The sequence below is a fragment of the Peromyscus eremicus genome, chromosome 8a (assembly GCF_949786415.1).
Source record: "Peromyscus eremicus chromosome 8a, PerEre_H2_v1, whole genome shotgun sequence".
NCBI lineage: Eukaryota > Metazoa > Chordata > Mammalia > Rodentia > Cricetidae > Peromyscus > Peromyscus eremicus.
In genome coordinates this window covers 86,911,684-86,932,652 of record NC_081423.1, presented here as the reverse complement: position 1 = coordinate 86,932,652, position 20,969 = coordinate 86,911,684, and the positions used below count along the sequence as shown (strand labels likewise).

At 47.6% G+C, this 20,969-nt stretch overlaps 1 protein-coding gene across 1 annotated transcript in view; it reads right to left on the bottom strand.

Moving 5' to 3' along the window:
• Positions 1 to 20,969, bottom strand: part of Itgb3 (integrin subunit beta 3) — a 59,965-nt gene that overhangs the window by 19,628 nt on the left and 19,368 nt on the right. Inside the window, exons 3-10 of the mRNA XM_059270739.1 lie at positions 12,916 to 13,111; positions 11,675 to 11,927; positions 8,772 to 8,934; positions 7,991 to 8,152; positions 5,552 to 5,647; positions 4,846 to 4,935; positions 3,651 to 3,785; positions 1,810 to 2,239 (exon numbers count right to left, since the gene is read on the bottom strand). Coding sequence (XP_059126722.1) covers positions 1,810 to 2,239; positions 3,651 to 3,785; positions 4,846 to 4,935; positions 5,552 to 5,647; positions 7,991 to 8,152; positions 8,772 to 8,934; positions 11,675 to 11,927; positions 12,916 to 13,111 — 1,525 coding nt within the window. The remainder of the gene's footprint in view (positions 1 to 1,809; positions 2,240 to 3,650; positions 3,786 to 4,845; positions 4,936 to 5,551; positions 5,648 to 7,990; positions 8,153 to 8,771; positions 8,935 to 11,674; positions 11,928 to 12,915; positions 13,112 to 20,969) is intronic.

Here is a 20,969-nt window from a genome sequence, read left to right as displayed (position 1 = left end):
ACCTGGAAACTGAACTGAGGTCATGTACAAGAATAGTCCACACTCTTAACCACTGAGCCGTTTCTCCAGCCCTTTGGGGCCTGTTTTTACATGACATATTTATCTTTCTTATTGAGCTCTTCTGTGGTGATGGCGGTGGTGGTGGCAGCGGCGGTTGAATGTTGGCTAACCTCAAACTTGCTATGTGGCTGAGGATGACCCTGACTTCCTGATTATAGCCTACAATGCTGGGATGGTAGGCTCGTGGCACCACGTTCAAGTGAACACCTGAGTCACTCAGCTAGGCCGGCTAAACCCCAATGCAAATGAAGCCCATCGGGGCTTAGATTATCACAGAGAACAATTATAACCTCTCTGTTCAGCTGATCACACAGAATACCCATAACCCAGCTCCAACCAACTTGCAAATGTCTGCAGCCTGTCTGTCTGTCCCAAATAGGATGACAACAGTGATTGCAGTCCAACATAAGCCTACCTCCAGAGCCTAAGAGCCAGGCTCAGACTGTCCATCTGCCCTGAGAGTACTCAGATGAAGACCGTATTAACAATGATTTGGCTTCTCTTGGTTGGGAAAGCATCCGGGTCTTTGGGGTCAGTCTGAAGTTATCAATAGGCCTCGGGGGGGGGGGGGGGGGGGTGCATTGAAGTTTGCAATAAGGACTACTCAGATCCTTCAGGCTCAAAATTATAGTCCCCAGGCTGGAGAGACAGCTCGCGTTGCAAACATGAGATCTGAGTTCAGATCTCCAGCACCCATGTTTTAAAAATAAAGCTAGGCTCAGTGGCACATCCACGTCTGCACGTGTGTAATCCCAGCACTGGGGAAACAAAAACAGCTGGATCCCTGGAGCTCACTGGCCGGCCAGCCTAGCCAACTGGTCAGCTCCAGGGTCAACGAGAGATCTCATCTCAAAAAGCAACGTGGGAAGTGATCCAGGAAGGCACATAATGCCCATTTCTGGTCTCTGTTCCTACACACACACACACACACACACACACACACACACACACACACACGTGCATGCTTGCGCTTGCACACACATGAAATTTTAATCTGCTGGTAGAAAGTCTCTATGCCAACACTATCCAGTGAAACTTTCTGCTGTCAAAATGTTCAGTATCCCCATGGTCCAGTGCGATAGCTACTGGCCGCATGTGGCTACTGACCAACTGAAAAGCTGAATTTGTGTTTTCTATCTCAGTTTAAATAGCTACACGTGGCTAGTGGATACCATTTTGGACAGCAGAGGCCTAGAGTACAAACACCGATAGCAACAAACAGATGATAAACAGGGATAACATTTAACACAAATATACCATTTCCCAAATACCGGTCTAAGCGCCACAGAGTCTTGCATATATACCACTACTTTCTACTGGTGGTAGAATGATAAATTCAAGTAAAATCATTTTAAACTTTATAGTATATCCAACATCATATACTTTCCATCTGTAAATACGACCAGTTTAATTACCCTGAGACTGATTTTTTTTTTTAGATGAAAAATAAGTTGGTCCTTATATTCAAAAGGACTAGGAATTTGAAACATCATCAGAGTGAGCAGAAGAAAGAAAAGCAAAATAAACTCCCTCCCCTTGATGTTTCCTGTCTCCCCACATCTTAGCTTCCCTGGGCGCCACGAACAATGGGAAAGGTCTAGTTCCCGCCTCTGCTCATTTCTACTCGGAGTGAAATGGGTTCTCAGTTCTGCCCACCTCACCAACCTCAAGCCTCCACATGTGTTTCCCGAGGCACCTGGGGAAATACGCATGCATGGCTACTGAGCGTGCCGGGGCACTTCTACTCACCGGAGCACATCTCCCCTTTGTAGCGGACACAGGAGAAGTCATCACACTCGCAGAACTTGCCAGTGATCTTGCCGAAGTCACTACTGTGACAGACACACTGGCCGCAGAGACACTCGCCCCGCTGGCTGCAGATGGGCTGGCCCTCCTTGGAGCTGCACTCTTCCTGCTGAGAGGGCCGGTAGTCCTCCTCGGAGCACTCACACATGGATCCCAGCCAGCCCTGGTTACAGCGGCACACTCCGCACTCAAAGGTCCCATTGCCATTGTTGCAGCGTGAGCTGAGAGGCTGGGCGGAGGCCTGGCAGGCACAGTCACAGTCAAAGGTGACCTGGACGGTGAGGCTATCCTTAAAGCCCACGGGCTTGATAGTGAAAGACTGCTCCTTCTCCCGGGGGCAGCCTCGGACCTTAGCCTCGATGCTAAAGCTCACCTGGATGGAAAGATGACAGTCAGACCTAAGTGGATCTGGGGAACACCAGCCCTAGAGAAATGCTGTGCTGCACCCTACCAAGGGAAACAAAACTGGGTATCAAACCCAACTGCCCTGGGGAGTTCCTTGGCATTAATTCTCTCAGAGTCTACAGAGTAAAAACTACAGGGGCATACTGTAGTTAGCACTGTGACGTATCTGACTGGACAGATGGTCACAGATAAGCAATAGAGGGCTGTTTTTCTCCTGAGAAACTGACCAGCTCAAGCAGGACAGAGTCTGTGATTACAGCTACGTCAGCTGGAGTATTATTATTCCATATTAACAGCAAGACACACAAAATGCTACTTCGCAACACACCATGTCACAGAGTGGTCAATCACACACTAAGGGATTACAGTATAAAGTTTCATTGCAAGGTGTGACATGTGGGGCTGTGAACACATATGCTTAGAAAATAAATTTACAGGCCGGGAGGTAGTGGTGCATGCCTTTAAACCCAGCACTCAGGAGGCAGAGGCAGGCGGATCTCTGTGAGTTTGAGGCCAGCCTGGTCTACAGAGCGAGATCCAGGACAGGCACCAAAGCTAACCAGAGAAACCCTGTCTCGAAAAACAAATCCAAAAAATTAAGAAAAAATAAATTTACAGGGCAATGGACCAAAAGATCTCTTTCTCTTCATTCCTCTCTCCCATCCACCAGTCCGTTAGGTAGAGCAAAGGAGGGCCAACAAACAAAGAAAGCCAGGGGAGCTGGAGAGATGGCTCAGCAGTTAAAAACACTGGCTGCTCTTCCAGAGGACCTGGGTTCAAATCACAACCATCTCGAACTCCAGTGCCAAGGAATCTGACACTCTCTCTGGCCTCCACAGGCACCAAGGACCCACATGATACACAAATATACACACAGGCAAAATAACCATATGCATAAAATTTTAAAACAATAATAATTAAGAAAACCATGGAGGGAATGGAGGGGCAAGATGAACATTTGCACTCTTAAGTCTCAAGAGGGCCAGGTATTTTTGCCTGTTCTGCTTGCTATTGGATTTTCATCATCTAGAATAAAGTGTGGCACACAGTCAGTGCTCAGCAAAAGTCTATAGATGATAGACTGCCATTTTACATTGCAGAGGGAAAAAAAGGCATTACTCTGAGTGAGTACATAAGAAATCATTTCATTTGCAATCAGATGTACAGGTGCAAACACAGGGAACTGAGATGAATGTTCTCAAAAACTGATAGAGAGGTTAACTCGGCGGATACAGAAATCTTAGGCAGCAGAAGCTTCAAGAGGAAAGATTAAGAGCTCTAGTACTTTAACTTCTAATTCTGGAAAGGGCCGGGGTACACAGAGACTCTGGAGACCAGGGTCACAGCTTCAATATGAGTCCCTGCCTAGCCCACCTCACCGTGTCTCCAATCTTGAGTCCCACACAAGACTTGAGGCCCGGGATGACCTCGTTGTTAAGACAGGTGGCGTTGAAGGACAGTGACAGCTCTTCAGGGAGGTCACGAACTTCCAGCTCCACTTTAGAGCGGATTTTCTGAGGAGAAAAAAGACAAAAGAAAGTAAGGACACAGACAAAGGCCAAGTCCATCCCACACATAGCCAACGTGGTGGCCTTGGACTTGTCCTGGCAGCGCCTGACACTGAGGTGTCTCTGCCAGTTGCTGCCTCACAGTCTCTGCGCTCAGTCACCTCTTTCATGTGTTGTTAGGACCTGGTTCTCCCTCACTGTGCCCTACAGCTGCTCCTTGTCCATCTAGCCCACATCTGCAGTCCCTTCCACCTCCAAGCTCCCTACTCCCTGTCCCTGTTCCTCCTCGGCCTTCCTTTCTGGCCCATTTCCTTTCCAGAAGATGCCATCAGTCCCAGGGCCGGCCATCCTCTATCTCTAGGAACACAAGAGGAGATCGGGCAGGCCACGTGGGGGAACGGCAGCCAGGGCTCCCACATCTGAGCTCCGTTAGGACATGGGCCTGCACCTTCAGGCATGAACCCATAGCCCGAATCAGGCCACACACTTTGGCTCTCTTTGGGACAGAGAGTTCCAAAGCAGTTTCTACTGTGACTTGACAACTCAGTGTATAATACCTGGCTTCTCTACGTGCCACGTTCAACTAAATCACATGATATAAAACTTCCCGCCACTCCTAAAAGCATACAAAAAGCCAGACCTTTCCTTTGTTCTGGGAATTGGTCTGGGGAGAAAGGCTGCTTTTGAAGAGGCTCCCCCACCTTCACTCTCATGAAAGTTCTCTCTCTTTCTCTCCTTCTCTCTCCCCTGGACCTCTCTCACTCTCGCATTTCATGAAGCTCCTCTTCAGGCTTTAAAGGGAAGCCTCTCATCCCCTTTACGGCCCTATTATGTTTAGACCGCCATATTGTTTTGTTCCCATCTAATGTTCTCCCTTCCATCTGCAGGCCCAAGCACGGCCTTGAGGCCCACTCATCTTAAGAAATTCCATCCCTGAAGAAATTTATGTGTCAGGTTTCCATTGTAGACTGACCACTGCATCCCTCCTTTACTTCCTTTTACCCAGCTCTGCTGGGTAAGGCACATCCAGCAGCATCAACAGGCCCTCCTGGGCTAACATTCTTACCCCGTAAGCATCAACAATGAGCTGGAGGACATTGCTCGAGTCATCAGACAGGATCCCCACTGTGGTCCCGGGAATGAGCTCACTATAATTCTAGAAAGGAAGACAAAGATGTCCACAGCTTACTGAAGGAAAGTAGTCTCCTCAAAGTCCCCCTAGTCAGACTGGCAGTCTCTCGCTCTCTCTCTCTTTTTTTTTTTTTTTTTTTTTTTGGTGGTGGGGGGCGTCAAGACAGAGTTTCTTTGTGTAGCCCTGACTATCCTGGAATTAGCTCTGGAGACCAAGCTGGCCTTGAACTCAGAGATCTGCCTGCCTCTGCCTCCCGAGTGCTGGGATTAAAGTCGTACGCCACCACCGCCAGAATGGCAATTTTAAAATGAAGTTTGGAGGACACTGTAGGATATCTCATTTGTCACTACCAGAAGAGATCTAGCAGACTTTCATGGCTGAGGAAAAGTAAGAAACCTTTTTATGCCCCTCCTCCCACTGAATTATCTCCCCACCCCCATCACAAAGATCCATCCACACCTGCTTCCTAGTAGGTTAGAGGTTGGAGGAAAAAGGCCATCGGGAGGAATGTTAAGTACCCGGAGAATGAGTTTTAAAAGGATTTTTCCTGCTTGGGTCCCTGGCTAGTGACAGCATGAGCTGGCCACCTGGGACAGGTCCATCTGTGGTGACAGGACAGGAGCCCCAGAGGCATAATTACCTGGTAGAGGTTGGCGACATCCTCAGTGACTGCAAAGATCAGGTTAATGTTTTTCTGGGACAGTTTCTCAGTCATCAGCCCCAGAGACGGGTAATCCTGGAAAAGGGGGAAGAGGTGAAGGTTCACGCTTCCCTGGATTCTAAGCCTTTGAACTTGTCCTGTCGGGGATAGACCCAGGGAAATGCGATGCTTAAAGATTTTTACCCACTAATTAAAGTGAGGTGTTGTGGTTTGGGTGTGGCTCCAGCGTGTCCCTTGGGTTTCATGCACTGAAACTGAATTCTCACTGTGAGATGCTGAGCGGGTGAAGACAAGCCCCCTCCAGTATTCAGGGGTAGAGTCTTTGGGAAGTAAGTAGGATCAGAGGTCATTAAAGGCCCCAGAGCTAGCTTTCTAAGAGGAAAACAATGAAAACAGAAACCCACGCACATGACCCCTGACCTCTGCTTCATGCCGGCCTGAGTCTTGGGACTCTGCCCGCAAGATGATCACCAGATGTGGCCTCTCAAACTCGCAAGGCCTAAGAAGACAACTGAAGTTCTGTTCTGACTTACTCCGTCTGTGCTGTTGTATTGTCAGCGACAGAAAAGGGGACACTGTGTGAGTAGAGGGACAGGGCAATGCGAGCCATGACCCCTGGGCTGGCGTTCCAAAGCCAAGCGCCTTCTTCCCACTCACATTCAAACCAGCCCCATGAGCTAAGACCCACGGCTACAGAGCTTTGGGCAAGTGTCCTAGCCTCGCTCTACGGATCACCTACCACACGATCACCAACCATCACTCACCCCTACCCCTCTTCTGCTCAGCTCTGCTCTAGCTCATTCCTCCTGCCACCTGGAGTGACCTTCATCTTGGGAATCCCCTCCTTCCTTAGTCTAAGCTCACCTCCTTCAAGAGGCCTTCCTTGACCACCCCAGCTCCTAAAGAGCTTTCTTCCCTCGGCTGCTGATAGCCCTGGACTGTATCATACACTTAGCATTAACTGTGCATTCTGTGCTATTGATACACATGTTGGAATATATCCTCTCTCTTCCTCTAAACCAAAAACCTTCTAAGAGTAGGTCCTTCTAGCTTTTCCTCTCTCTCAGCTCCGGGTCAATGCCTTGGATAGACTAGTATCCAAGGTTGCTGACTCGCCCATTGTCTGACAGGGCTCAACTTGTATATGGCTAATACCAAGGTCGTGGAGAAGCCAAGAAACAGTATGAATCAATAAATCCATGGGATCCTAGACCTTGCAAGGGAGCTCATGAGATCTCCAGCTCAGTCTCCTGCCTTTAATCACTTTTAAACTACAAGGTGGTTCCTCTATGTATTGACATTTAAAAAAGTAAAGAGTAGGATGAGGATGGATCAGTGGGTGAGCATTTATCTACTATACTGTGAGACTCTGGATTCAATCTCCAGACCAGAAAAAAAATAAATAAATAAAAATAACAGGCATGATGGTATAAGCTTCTAATCCCAACAGGAAGGAAGGAAGGAAGGAAGGAAGGAAGGAAGGAAGGAAGGAAGGAAGGAAGGAAGGAAGGGAGAGAGAGAGAAAGAAGGAAAGAAAGAAAGAAAGAAAGAAAGAAAGAAAGAAAGAAAGAAAGGTAAACAAACAAACAGAAACCAGGGACAGTGTGACATTACTGTGACCCTCACGTCCACGGGGTAATGGCAGGAGGACTGAGAATTACAAGTCAGCCTGGCCTGCATGGCAAGACCTTGTCTCAAGAAAATGAAGGGGGCGGTGCAGGGGAGGGGGGACAAGACAGGTAAAGAGTCAAGACTTTCTCCAAATACCCGAAGTATTATTGTTTTAAACCTTGCTCCATTTGTCTTATGACTGACAGTAATTTCTCCTATTTCAATTTAAGCTCCTTTCCTCTCATTTAATTAACTGTCTATGATTATTATTAATTAAAACACATAAAATAACTCCTCAGAAGTTTTCTTACCTATCATCCTAAATGATCCAGGAACCATTCTTCCTTCAAACCAAATGACTCTGTGCCCTTTAACCTTTCCTCAAAAGGCTCTGCCCTCTGGGTTTTTCTCATTTCATCAATGAAACCTTTGTCCTTTTTTTTTTCCCTGTCTTTCCCCAGTAACCATGAATGAGCTTGATTGCAATAAGGGACCCCCGTCCACAGAGGAAGGAGGGAAGTGAGCTTTCCAGCTGTGACTTCACACATTCTGGATGCCAAGATGCTGTGGCTGATGCTGATGACTGTGGAGTCAGTGTGAACACTCAGCACAGGCATGGACATCCATGGTCAGACTGTTTAGACCCTGGATGAGGATGCTCCATTGGGGGGTGGCAGAAACAGGCATTCGCTGAGCCCCACAGAATGCCCAGTAGAGGGCTGTTTTCAAATTCCCACAAAAGCCTTGCCTGGAATAATACAGCCCTATCAGAATGAACAAGAACCCCAGTCAGACCAGGCATCTCACCATGGTGGTGGAGGCAGAGTAATGGTTGTCACTGCCAATGTGACACTGCCCATCGTTGGGCTGGACAATGCCTGCCAGCCTTCCATCCAGTGCAATATGGGTCTTGGCATCGGTGGTAAACACCAGCAAATGGGAAGCATCATTCCTCCAGCCAATTTTCTCCTGTTTAAAAAAAAAAAAAAAAAGACACAGCGACTTCAGCTCTGTCATCAGTACTGAACAAAGACCCCAGAACCTCCACACCTAAAGAGCTGGACAAGTTGTATTGGAGAGGGACCTCAGCCCCAAGCTTTGGAACATAAACTAGAGCTTGTTTTTTTGGAAATTCAGGCTTTGTTCCCTTAGGAAAATCATCCCATTGTTGATTAGTTCTTGAGTCTGAATCATGCCTTCTTCAACTCCACACGTAACTCCTCCAGTGACAGAAACCCATCTGCAATCCAGAGCTGGCCTGGATTAGAAGAAATCCTACCCTAACATCTGCCCACTTTGCTGAGGTCAAGTTAACCCAGGCTTGACTCTGAAATAATTCCAGGAAATGTGGGATGATGCTCTCTCCAGGAAAGATCTGGGACGACTGTGGTTCAAAGAGGTGTCAGCTGTGGCCCTGGTGTGGATACAGAGAGAGCAGCGTGTAGCGGGAGCAATTTATTACTCACTATGTACAAAGTCCCGCTTGGTTCCTATCTCCCATCACACCGGAAATCCCCACCCGAACTGTTTCCTTCCCCATTTTAATTTATACCAGCTACACCTGGCACCCCTTGCCCTCCAAACTCACATCACAGACTGTAGCCTGCATGATGGCGTCAAAGCCGCCCTCTGGGGCATCTCGGTTACGTGACACACTCTGTTTCTTCACTTCCTCATTGAAGCGGGTCACCTGGTCAGTCAGCGTCAGCACGTGTTTGTAGCCAAACATCGGCAAACATGAAACCTTCATACTGGGGGGAAATGAGAGGTCACCGTAACAGAAGCTGTGGTGGAAATGTGGTACGATGGTCAGGTAAAGAGAGAGGGACAAACAGTGGTGTGCCCAGACCAGGTCCATATCATACTGATTTTTCTCTTTTTTTTTTTTTGCAACGCTGGGTATCGAACCCAAAACCTCGTGCATGCCAGACACATGCTCTACCACACAGTCCCACAGAATCACAATTACTGAGACACTCTAGACTCTAAACCCTTCAAACTACCTGTGGCACCACCACCATACCTCCGGATAGCGAAAGGGCAAGAAAGGCCGAGATGAAACCAGACAGGGCAGATTAAACCCCAGCTCCCCGTTTACCAAGCATAGGCTCTCTGACGGCCTCTCCCAACCTGCATTCCATCAAGCATTTTGTCACAGCAACAAGAAAAGTAATTAACACATACACCAAACCAAGGCAAGGGGCTGGAGGGGTAGCTCAGTGGTAGCTTTACATATGGAGGCATAATAGTGCTTATCTCACGAGAGCTATTGTGAGCCCAAGAAAAGCAACTGTATGAGAGGCAGGCTCGCACTATCGTGGCTGAATCATCAACGCTTTTTTACTGCAGCAATAAAGCAGGTGTCCAGTAAATTTATAGAACATGCTGTCCCCGGGTATGTCTTCTGGAGGAACATACAACCCAGACAGACGTCCAAAAACTGTACTGTAGAATTTTCTTTTTAAGTTAAAATGTAAACCCATGCCTTGTCAGTCCTGCAATCATCATTTTAATATGCTTTATTTTTAATTATGGGGGAAAGAGAGAGAGAAAGAATATGAGGGGGGAGAGGGAGAGAGAGAACAGACAGGCAGAATGAGCTGTGCAGGTGTCCACGGAGGCCATTAGACAGCATCAGATCCCCTAAAGTTGGAGCTACAAGCTTGGGTTAAGAGCTGCCCGACTTGGGTACTGGGAATTGGACTCTGTCAGGACCTCTGGAAGAGCAGGAAGTATTCCTAACTACTAGGCCATCTCCCCAGCCCCAGTAATCATAATTTTAAATCACTGCCGTACATAGATTTACAGTCTTCATCAAGTAAGCCATTCAACAGTCAACGGCTATGGTTTGACTATGAGATGGCACCATAGGTTTGTGTGTTTGAACACTTGGTCCCAGGTGGTGGCACAGTTTTGGGGAGGCTGTAGCATCTTTGTAACACAGAGCCTAGCTGGCATAAATAGGGTTATATGGGCAGGGCTTGTTTCGTTTGGATTGTCCCAAGCCAGCTCCACTTCCAGCCCTAGTAGCAGGTAGCAAGTAGCTGCCACACGGACCAAGCCACTTTAGACTTCATGCCTTACCTGTCATGATGGATTACACCCTCTGAGCCATAAACCAAAATAAACCTTTCCCCCTTAAGTTGCCTCCACCAAGTATTTGGTCACAACAGCAAGAGAAGTAACTAATACAGAAGCCAAACAGAGGCTCGGGGCTGGAGACGCTGTTCGGTGACAGACAGGACGCCTGCCTAGCAAACATGAGACCCTAAGTTCAATTCCCAGAGCTCCTCCAACCCAGAGCTAAGATGGGTTGGATCATGTCTGTAATACAGCACTCGGGAGGTTGAGGCTAGCCTAGGCTACATAGCAAAAATCTCTGTCTCAAAGAAAAAGGTGTTAGAGCTGGAGAGATGGCTGAGTGGTGAAGAGCACTGGCTGGCCAGGCAGTGGTGGTGCACGCCTTTAATCTCAGCACTTGGAAGGCAGAGGCAGGCGGATCTCTGAGTTCAAAGCCAGCCTGGTTTACAGAGTGAATTCCAGGACAGCCAAGGCTACACAAAGAAACCCTGTCTCGGGGGGGGGGGGGGAGCACTGGCTGATCTTCCAGAGGACTCACATTTAATTTCTGGCACCCACATGGTGGCTTAGAACCATCTATAACTCCAGCTCCAGGGGATCCAACACCCTCTTCTGGTCTCTGATGACACCAGGCACACACATGGTACACAGACATGTACGATGCAGGCAAACATTGATACACATGAAACAATAAAATTTAAAATATATATACATATATATTCTTATAAAGCAGGCAAATAGAGAGAGGAAGAACTTAGCCTTTTATATACTGTTAAAGAATTCAATTAAGTGATTTAATTTTCTTGCATTTTAACTTTGCAAAATTTGTGCTCTTGATGACTAGAATAATGACACTCTTCTGGAATCACAATTACATTTTTACTCACCCAGACTTCTCTCTGCTTTTGACCTCATCCCCGCCCCCTCACTTTCCTCTTTCCCTCTGCTCATGTGTGACAAAGCCAATAAGCTGATGACATTTCTGTATAAGACCCCTCGCAGCCTTGAGCCTACTGGCATAATATTCCAGACAGCGGGCCCATCTGCCAGGCAGAGAACAAGTTGAAAACAATGTGGTTTGGCATCACACAGTCAACAAAACAACCTTAGAGGGGCTAGAGAAGTGGCCCAGTGGTTAAAGCATTTGATGCTCTTCCAGAAGTCCAGAGTTTGGTTGCTACCACCAATGTCAGGCAGCTCACAGCCACTGTAGCCCCAAGGGATCTAAGCCTCTCCTCTGGCCTCCACAATCACCTGCACGCATAACACAAACACATACATATACATAGAAATAAAAATACTAAATGTTTAAAGAAAAAAAAACCCTGGATTTAAAAATGGCAACCAGGACTTGGACCAGCCTGAGACAAAGGGAAGGGGGCTTCACTGGCTTGAGGAGAAAGGACTTACCTGTAACAGGGGTTTTTGAGAGCCTCTGGTGGGGAGATGTACATGTATGGCGATACAGGCTTGTCCACAAAGGCCCCAAAGCCAATCCGAAAGTTGCTAGTAATCCTGCGCATCTGGGAAGCCAACTTGGTACCCAAGGTCTGGATGCTCGACAGATCATCCTTCATGGAGAAGGACAGGTCCATCAAGTAGTAGATGTCTACAGGGTAATCCTCCACCTGCCGCACTTGAAGTGAAAAAATCTTCGAATCATCTGGAAGGCAGAAGGATGTTAGTTTTTCTCTAGTCCTAGGAATAAATACATAAGTATTTGTAGGGGATAAATAACTGATCAAATTAAGCTTGGAAGCTTTGCTCGTCTCCCCCATCCCACCCCACTCCTGCCTTACATCTCCATTCCTCTTGCAGTCTCTTGAACTTCTTCTTTTCTATTCTGTGATTTCCCACCATCTATAAACTCCCGTGTGTGACCCTCTGAGTCCCCAGGGTCTACTGTCCCAAGTCATACAACTCTTGGGCAGCTGCTACAGTTCAGACTCTGTGAAGGACAGAAATGGTGCTGGCTGTGGTAGCACATGCCTGTAATCCCAGCATGCATGAGGCAGAAGCAGGGAGATTCCTGCAAAGTCAAGGCCAGTCTGGGCTGTACAGTGAATTCCAGGCTACACAGAGGTCCCGTCTCAAAAGTAAATAAATAGCACCCTGCTGCGTTTCTCCAAATCCCATAGATGCCTTGTACATAGTAGGGCTCTCTCAAACTCTCACCGATTCAGCCAGGTCAAGCATTGAAAAGCTCACTCTTAGCCTAATACTCCACCCTCCTCTGTTCCTACTTTGTCTGCTCCTAAATAGTCACTATCCCCTGTGAAAAACAGGCTTACAAATTGCTTTCTCATCCTCTCTCTCATTTGCACCTCCACACAAAGCTATAAACTAGGTAACACACATCAGGAAGGAGCAGTGCAGAAGAGTTAAGTAACTAGTAACCAGCCAAATAACTAGGAACATGGTGGAGCTGGGATTCACACTCTTCTGACGCAAATCCTGATACCTCTTATCTTCTTCCATTCCCTTGCCCACAACACACACACACACACACACACACACACACACACACACACACCATTCTCCTCTCTCTATTCTGTGCTGCCCCTCCCCACCAAGAGTTCCTGTTCAGACCTCTATTGACGTCCCTTGCCCACTTGCACCAGGTCTCTCCCCGGGATGAGCCCCATGCCTACCTGGCCGTAGTCGAAGGGCAATCCTCTGGGGGCTGACTTGAGTGATCTGGGTGCTGTCTCCAGAGGCCTTGTTGCTGAGTGGTCTATCCTCCAGGATCTTGGCCTCACTGACTGGGAACTCAATGGACTCTGGAGCACAGTTGTCCTTCAGCAGGTTCTCCTTCAGGTTACAGCGGGGTGAGCCCTGAGGCAGAGCCTGTGTAGACAGGAGCCCAACATCAGAGCTACCCTGACATCAGAGCCAGCATGGCTATGTGCCCCTTCCCCACCCCCACCTTGCATGACATGTCACCTCCCAATGGCTTAGAGCTTACCCAGCCCTTTGGGGCTAATTTATCGTAAAACTGCTGTGGTCCTTCCTAGGATAATCCCTAGGGACACATGCAGGAAGGGTGAACAGGCTGAGTCAGGGCCTGTTCACGGCTGACAGCAGGGAAGAGGGTGCATTGAAATTAGTTTCTGAGTCTCAAAATCAGGTTTACTAAGTAAAACACAATTGAATGGAATAGAAAATACCCAAGTATGTAAATAGAAGTTTCGATGTTATTTGGGGAAACTTTTATTTACTGGAGGATGGGATCTAGCATACATAATGAGTAATAATTTTTGAGGTGTTTCTTCCCGTAGGTCAAGGTTAAAACCATTTAAAACTGTTGTGTTGGCTACTGGCTGCTTTCTAAGGTCTGTGCTTCCTGTCTCCCCTCTGTACCCATGACAAAGGTGACAGAGGGGAAGACGGTGAGGACAAAGAATAAGAGCACAGGAACCAGCTAGCGGACCGACCCTCCGTGTCGCCACTGACTGGGCACCAGAGCATGACACACGGCTCTCCAAGCCCAGTTCCTTCAGCCTTAACGTGACGCGTAAAAGTCTTCCTTAGCTACAAATAGCAATCGAAACCACAGAGACAGAAGGGGAAATGATGGCTACTAGGGGCCAGGGAGAAGGAGGAAGGAAGAGTTGTTTAATAGGCCCAGAGTTTTAGTTTAGCATAGTGAAATTAGTTATGGGGATGGATGATGGTGAGGGTTTCACATTATAAACAGATTTAATGTCACTCAACTGTATACTAAAAATGGTTAAGATGGAAAAATAATAACATGAATGCTGGGGCAATGGTTCAGTCAGAAAATGGTGCATACTTGCCGCACAAGTATGAGAACCTGAGCTCAGCACCCATGTTAAAAAAAAAATGGGCCGGGCGATGGTAGCACACATCTTTTGTCCCAGCACTCAAGAGGCAGAGGCAGGCAGATCTCTGTGAGTTTGAGGCCAGCCTGGGCTACAGAGTGAGATCCAGGACAGGCTCCAAAGCTACACAAAGAAACCCTGTCTCAGGGGGAAAAATGGGTCTGGTGACATGTGCCTGCAAACCCAGTGCTAGAGAGGCAGAGACAAGAGGATCCCTGGGGCTTGCTCACCAGTTTGGTTAACTATATGGGTGAGCTCCAGGTTCAGGGAGAGACCCTGAGTCTCAAGATATAAAGTGGAGAGAGAGAGAAAGACACACAAAATAGATCTCCATATGTATACACACACACACACACACACACACACACACACACACACACACAAAGGTCAAGATGGTAAATTCTGTTATATGTATTCTACCACAATAAAAAAATTAGTTTAAAAAGAACTAACAATAAGAAGAATCCTCCATCACAGGGATGTCGTCCCAGGCTAAATAAGACCATGTATGTATACAGTGTGTGCTCAATAAGCACGAGCTACCAATATGAGGTGTTGATAAGTAGTTCCTGGATGAGCTACTTCCACAAGCTGGGAAAAACACCGTGAGGACAGGCCGCTGGCCAGAACCTAGTCTGTCGCTTTCCTCCTTCGCGCTGGACAAAAACCACACTGACACATGTCCCTCAGCCTTCGGGACTCGGTGTGCTCACATGCAAGAATGCAATTTTCGAGCCAGGCGGATTTCTGTGAGTTCGAGGCCAGCCTGGGCTACCAAGTGAGTTCCAGGAAAGGTGCAAAAAGCTACACAGAGAAACCCTGTCTCGAAAAACCAAAAAAAAAAAAAAAGAATGCAATGTTCTTGGAAGGACACTGGAACCAGAAAACAGGCCCCGGAGCTAGGTCACCACCAGCTAGCTGTGTGATCCCACAGAAGTCACTCTGATTTGTTCGATAAGTGGGGTAAGGGAACACAATGCCTTCAGTTCTGTTGTACCCCGACACTAAGCATACTTAACCAGAACTGCGTGAGCGCATGTCTAGCTGTCCGTACTCTGACACTAAGCGTACTTAACCAGAGCACATGTCTAACTGTCGCTTGCCAGGTTGAGGAGACTGATCTGAAAGCTGGCACACCCCTACCTGGACCTGTTTTCCGATGTCTAGGTCTTCAGCCTTTCCTAAGAACCTCCTTCCAACATGTCCCACTCCCACAAAAAAAAAGTATCCATATCCCAGAACAGTTATTAACATTTACTGAGCACTTGCTGCATGCAGGCCTGGGGCCTGCACCTCACAGGAGTCATGCAATGCCAACAGCTTGGGAAGGCTGGAACTACTAATTATTATTCCACAAGTGTGGAACCTACAGGTAGGAGGCTTCACAAGTGAAGAACTCAACTTCGGGAGTGAGAAGTTTGAGGCTCAAAGAAGTTAAGTGACTTGGAGTTAGAGAGCGTGGGAGGGACACAACTAAGATGCCGCTTGGGTTTCTGCCTCATAAAGTAACTTTTATTGCATTCTGGAGAGAAGGTAATAAAAAGTAGAAAAGCTGGTTGGGAGGAACGGTCCTGGGAGGAGCCACAGCAGAAAATGCCCCAGGCATTCCGAGAACCAGATACAAGATAGAGATGTGAGAAGTGTGGGAAGAGATGGACAATGTCCTTCTGTCCAGCTGTGCAGAACCTGGTCACCAGGACATCTGCAGAGGGATTGACCCACAAAGACACCCGCACAATCTAAAGCACAAAAGCCTCCTCTTCGAGGAGTTGAAGACCTGCCCCGTGTAGATGGTGGCACAAGTAACATCACAAGTACACACATACACCACACACACACATACACCACACTCACACATATACACACACACATATACCACACACACACATATACCACACACACACATATACCACACACACACATATACACACACACATACACACACACACATATACACACACACATACACCACACACACATACACACACACACATATACCACACACACACATACACCACACACACACATACACCACACACACACATACACCACACGTACACATACACCACACACACACACACATATACACACACACATACACCACACATACACATATACACACACAGATACACCACACACACAAATATACTCACACACATACACCACACACACAAATATACTCACACACACCACACACACACATACACACACACCACACACACATACACACACACACCACACACACACATAACCACACACACACATACACACACACACATAACCACACACACATACATACACACATACATAACCACACACACGTACACCACACACACACATACACCACACATACACATATACCACACACACATAACTACACTCACACACATACACAACACACACACATACACACTACACACACACACAAATCTTTCTCTGATTCTAACTGCCCACAGACTTCACAGACTTCAGAGAAAACCTTCCCAAAAAGGCAATGATGAGATCACCAAGATGCCAGAGGAGCTGAGCCTTTCCAGAACAAGACAGAGGCTGGAGGAGGGAACCAGGAAGGGAAACCAGGGAACTTGGGGGGGGGGGGGGGGGGGGGGAGCCACCACCATCCTCAGGCTCTGCAGGGGGAGAGGGCGCTTCTGAGGGCTTTCCTCATTCCTGCTTTCTAACCTCACAGTCTTAATAAGCAGAACTGAATGCTCACACGTGCTGGCAGTCTTTATGCTTCCTATGAATTTCCTTAGAAAAATAAAAATAAATACTGAAAAAAAAAAAAACCTGAAAAATAAGACCAGGCCAGCTCCCTCCCTTGGCGATTGCTGACCTCAGAGGTCAGAAACATAACAGGTTCCTTGGCCCAGCTCTTCCTGAGAGCCAACTGCCCTGGGAAGACACCAAGGCAATGTCCTCAACACCCTTGGCCACATTCCCACCCCAGGCACAGACGGAAGAGGGGATATCTCCCGGTCACTCAAAGAAAACTAGAAAGGGGGTTGATGTTAATGTTCTAGTTCCCACCAAAACCGGACGTTACACAAAAGAGTCAAGCCCCGCCCCCTGGCGGGAAGAGATCACCCACAGAGGTGGGAGGCTCCGGGACCTGAGCTCTGGGAGCTGGTGGATTACCTCCCCTTCCTGAGACAGTGACACATGCATGTTATTAGGACCAGTCCCCCTTAATCCTGTTTGGGAAAAGTACAGCATGAATAATAGTCGCTGTGATATCTGTCTCACAGGGTTGGGCAGGGCTAAAATAAGACTGTGAGATGATTTCATAACACGAAGTCTTAGTGTGAGTCAAACAAGCTCAGATCCTCTGGGGGTCCCGGGTAAGTAACAGCAGCCGCTTTCCTGCAGACCGGATGTAACTACCACGGTTACTGTGCCCTCGCTCCTTGGAGGAAGGCAGGGGAAAACACACCCTCGAGGTTTTCTTTTTCTCGGCACTAGGGGTGGACTTGCGTGTGCCAGGCTCTAGCACAGGGCTATCTCCCCAGCCCCACTCAGACACTGCTGTCTGATTGGCTCACTCAGTAAGGGTAAAAAAATTACCTGAACACAGAGAAGCATGGAAGGAGACAAAGGAGAAGAAGGCATTTAGTACACAGCTGTTAGGATTCATGCTTTGTTGGTTACGACCGTGAGGGACACACACACTCTTATCACTGGGTTATTCGTTTGGGGTTTTTCTGTTTGTTTGTTTGTTTGTTTGTTTGTTTGTTTGTTTTTTGAGGCAGGATTTCACTTAGCCCAAGCTAGCTTTGAACTTCAATATAGGCAAAAATTACCTTGAACTTTTTATATTGTGCATGCGTGTGTGCCTCTGTGTGTGTTATGCACATACACATGTATGTGTAGGTGTGTCTGTGCACACACATGAGGAAGTCAGAGGAAGATGTTGGATGTCTTCCTCTATCCTTCTCCACTTTTTTTTCTTTTTTGAAAACGGGGTTCACCACTGTAGCCCTGGCTGCCCTGGATCTCGCTCTGTAGACCAGGCTGGCCTCGAACACACAGAGATCTGTCTACTTCTGTTTCACCAGTGCTGGGATGAAAGGCGTGCGCCACCACAGCCAGCCACCTTTTTTTTTTTTTTTTTTTTTTTTTTTTAAATATATATAAGGTCTCTCAGTGAATCTAAAGTTGACTGCTTTGGCTAGAGTGGCTTACCAGCAAGCTCCTGGGATCTACTTGTCTCTGCTCCCCAACACTGGAATTACAGGCATGGCCATGCCCAGCTTTAAGAGGGTGCTGGGGATTTGAACTCACATCCTCTTGCTTTCACAGCAAGTGCTCTTATCCATCTCCCTAGCCTAGCCCTGAACTTCTACCTTCACCTTGATCCTTCTACCTCTGCCTCCTGAGGAGCAAGACTACAGGCATGTAGCCACTATACCCAGGCTATCAAGTGTTGGGTGGAGCCCAGGGCTTCATGCGTGTAATGCAAGCACTCTACCAACTGAGTTATATGGCCAGATCCTGCTGTCTTACTTGGGGTTTCTATTGCTGTGAAGGGATGCTATGACCACGGCAACTTTTATAAAGGAAAACATTTCACTGGGGTGGCAGCTTACAGTTTCAGACGTTTAGCCCATTATCATCATGCCGGGACATGGTGGCAAAGAGGCAGACATGGTGCTGGAGAAGTAGCTGAGAATCCTATATTTTGCTTGCAACGGGAAGTAAACTGTCTCACTGGGAGTGGCTTGAGCATTATATGAGACCTCAATGTCTGCCTCCACAATGACACACTTCCTCCAACAAGGCCACACTTCCTACTAGTGCCACTTCCTTCCTTTGGGGCCATTTTCTTTCAAACTACCACACCATAGATAGATAGATACATAGATAGATAGATAGATAGATAGATAGATAGATAGATAGATAGATAGATATATGTGTGTGTGTGTGTGTGTGTGTGTGTGTGTGTGTGTGTGTGTGTATTTGGGGACAAACTCAAGGTAGACATCAATGCTCCATGTTAAAAATAAATATAAAGAGCCGGGTGGTGGTGGCGCACGCCTTTAATCCCAGCACTCGGGAGGCAGAGCCAGGCGGATCTCTGTGAGTTCGAGGCCAGCCTGGGCTACCAAGTGAGTTCCAGGAAAGGCGCAAAGCTACACGGAGAAACCCTGTCTCGGATAAATAAATAAATAGATAGATAGATAGATAGATAGATAGATAGATAGATAGATAGATAGATAAATATAAAGAAACTACAGACATGATCATGAAACCCTGATAATCTCCCTCCCCCCCTCTCCCGTCTCATACACACACACACACACACACACACACACACACACACACACACATACACACAAACTGTAATTAGTGTCCTGAGCCTTTCTTTCCCTACAGATACAGGGAAGGAAGTTCTACTGGAGTCTTCCACTTGCTAGCCCCAAACTGCATTCTTCCTCTTTCGTTCTTGGATGTCAGGTTTTCAGCTGGTCTACCTTCCAACATGTGCTCAAGCTGTGTATCAATTCCTAGCGTTTCGTCCTGCCTTAAGGTTGCTAAACTTAGAAAATATTCAAAGCATACCAAGATGGAAAAATGACTTGCAATTTAATCCAATCGGATTGAGTTCTCTGTATTTATATGGCAACCCCAATTCTACCTCCACCCTCCCTGTCCTGTCGCAGCCTCCACCAGTAGCAATGCTATCTATCCCCCTTCCTACCATAACAATCTGTTCTGATGCCATAGGTTCAGGGTCCATCCTGGGAGCCTTTATATTTAACAAACACTTCAGGCTTTTTAAATTACCATATGACTTCAGAAAGTTCTAGACTCCAGTATGATACCACTTAAGCCAAGAATACAAGGTCTACTAGCCCTGGTGTGAAGCTGGTGTCTTTGCTAGCTGCACAGACCAGAGATAGCACATTACCCAAACCCACGTTATCTAACCACGTATCTATCTCTCTAAGAACACACCCTATGCAGATGGGCCCAAAACACCCCACTCATGCACACTGGCTCTGTTTTCCTCTTACCCAGCCAAGTGCTTACTATACACACCCAAGAGCTGCTGTCCTTCAAGGACCAGAAGCTGAGCCCAACCAGTTGTTTTCAGAGGCACTTGCCAGCATCAGCACCGCCTGGAACAGTCAAGACAGGGGAGGCAGAGGGCTGAGCAGCGACCCAGCCCCACCTGTGGTCGTTCTAAGTCAAGATCGAACACTTTCAATAGTTAAGCTTGCCCTGTGCAAGGGAAGTCCCGCTTCCTCAGGAAAAAGATAACAGCCATGTTCTAGTTATAGTCCAGGGTTCCTCCCTGCCTGACACATTCTGTACCACATCCGACTCCCCGGCCCATCCCTCCTCCTTCTCACTTACTTAGCAATGGTAGATGTTGTCATTCTCTATAGTCCATTCTGAGGGCTTCCTACCTCCCTTCCTGAGTTTCCTTTGGGCCTAGCTGCCCCCTGTTTCCTGACTCCACCCCATCAATAGGCCGTCCTTCCCAGCCTCTCTCCCTCTGGCCACTCAGTCTGCCCCAGAGGGCAAAGATTTCACCATAGTGACCGATAAATATTCCACATTTGCATCTAGCCACGTGGAATCTGTTCATACGGCCTAAGGAGGGGCTTTGGCTGGTCAGGACTCAGCTCAACTTGTCCCTATAAGACCCAGATGGGTAAAAAATGGCAGAGGAGAATGGGACAGGACTGGACACCCCCTAAAGGACAGACTCTGGGGGAGTCTCTCTTTCCTCAAGACTCACTTGACTATCTCCACATTAACTTTAGGTTGAAAGGGAGGGGAGGAGGGGAACACCCTTTGAGTACCTCTAGGTCTTCTTCAGGGGGCTCTCTCTGCTCCCCTCTGTTCCAGTCGGCCAG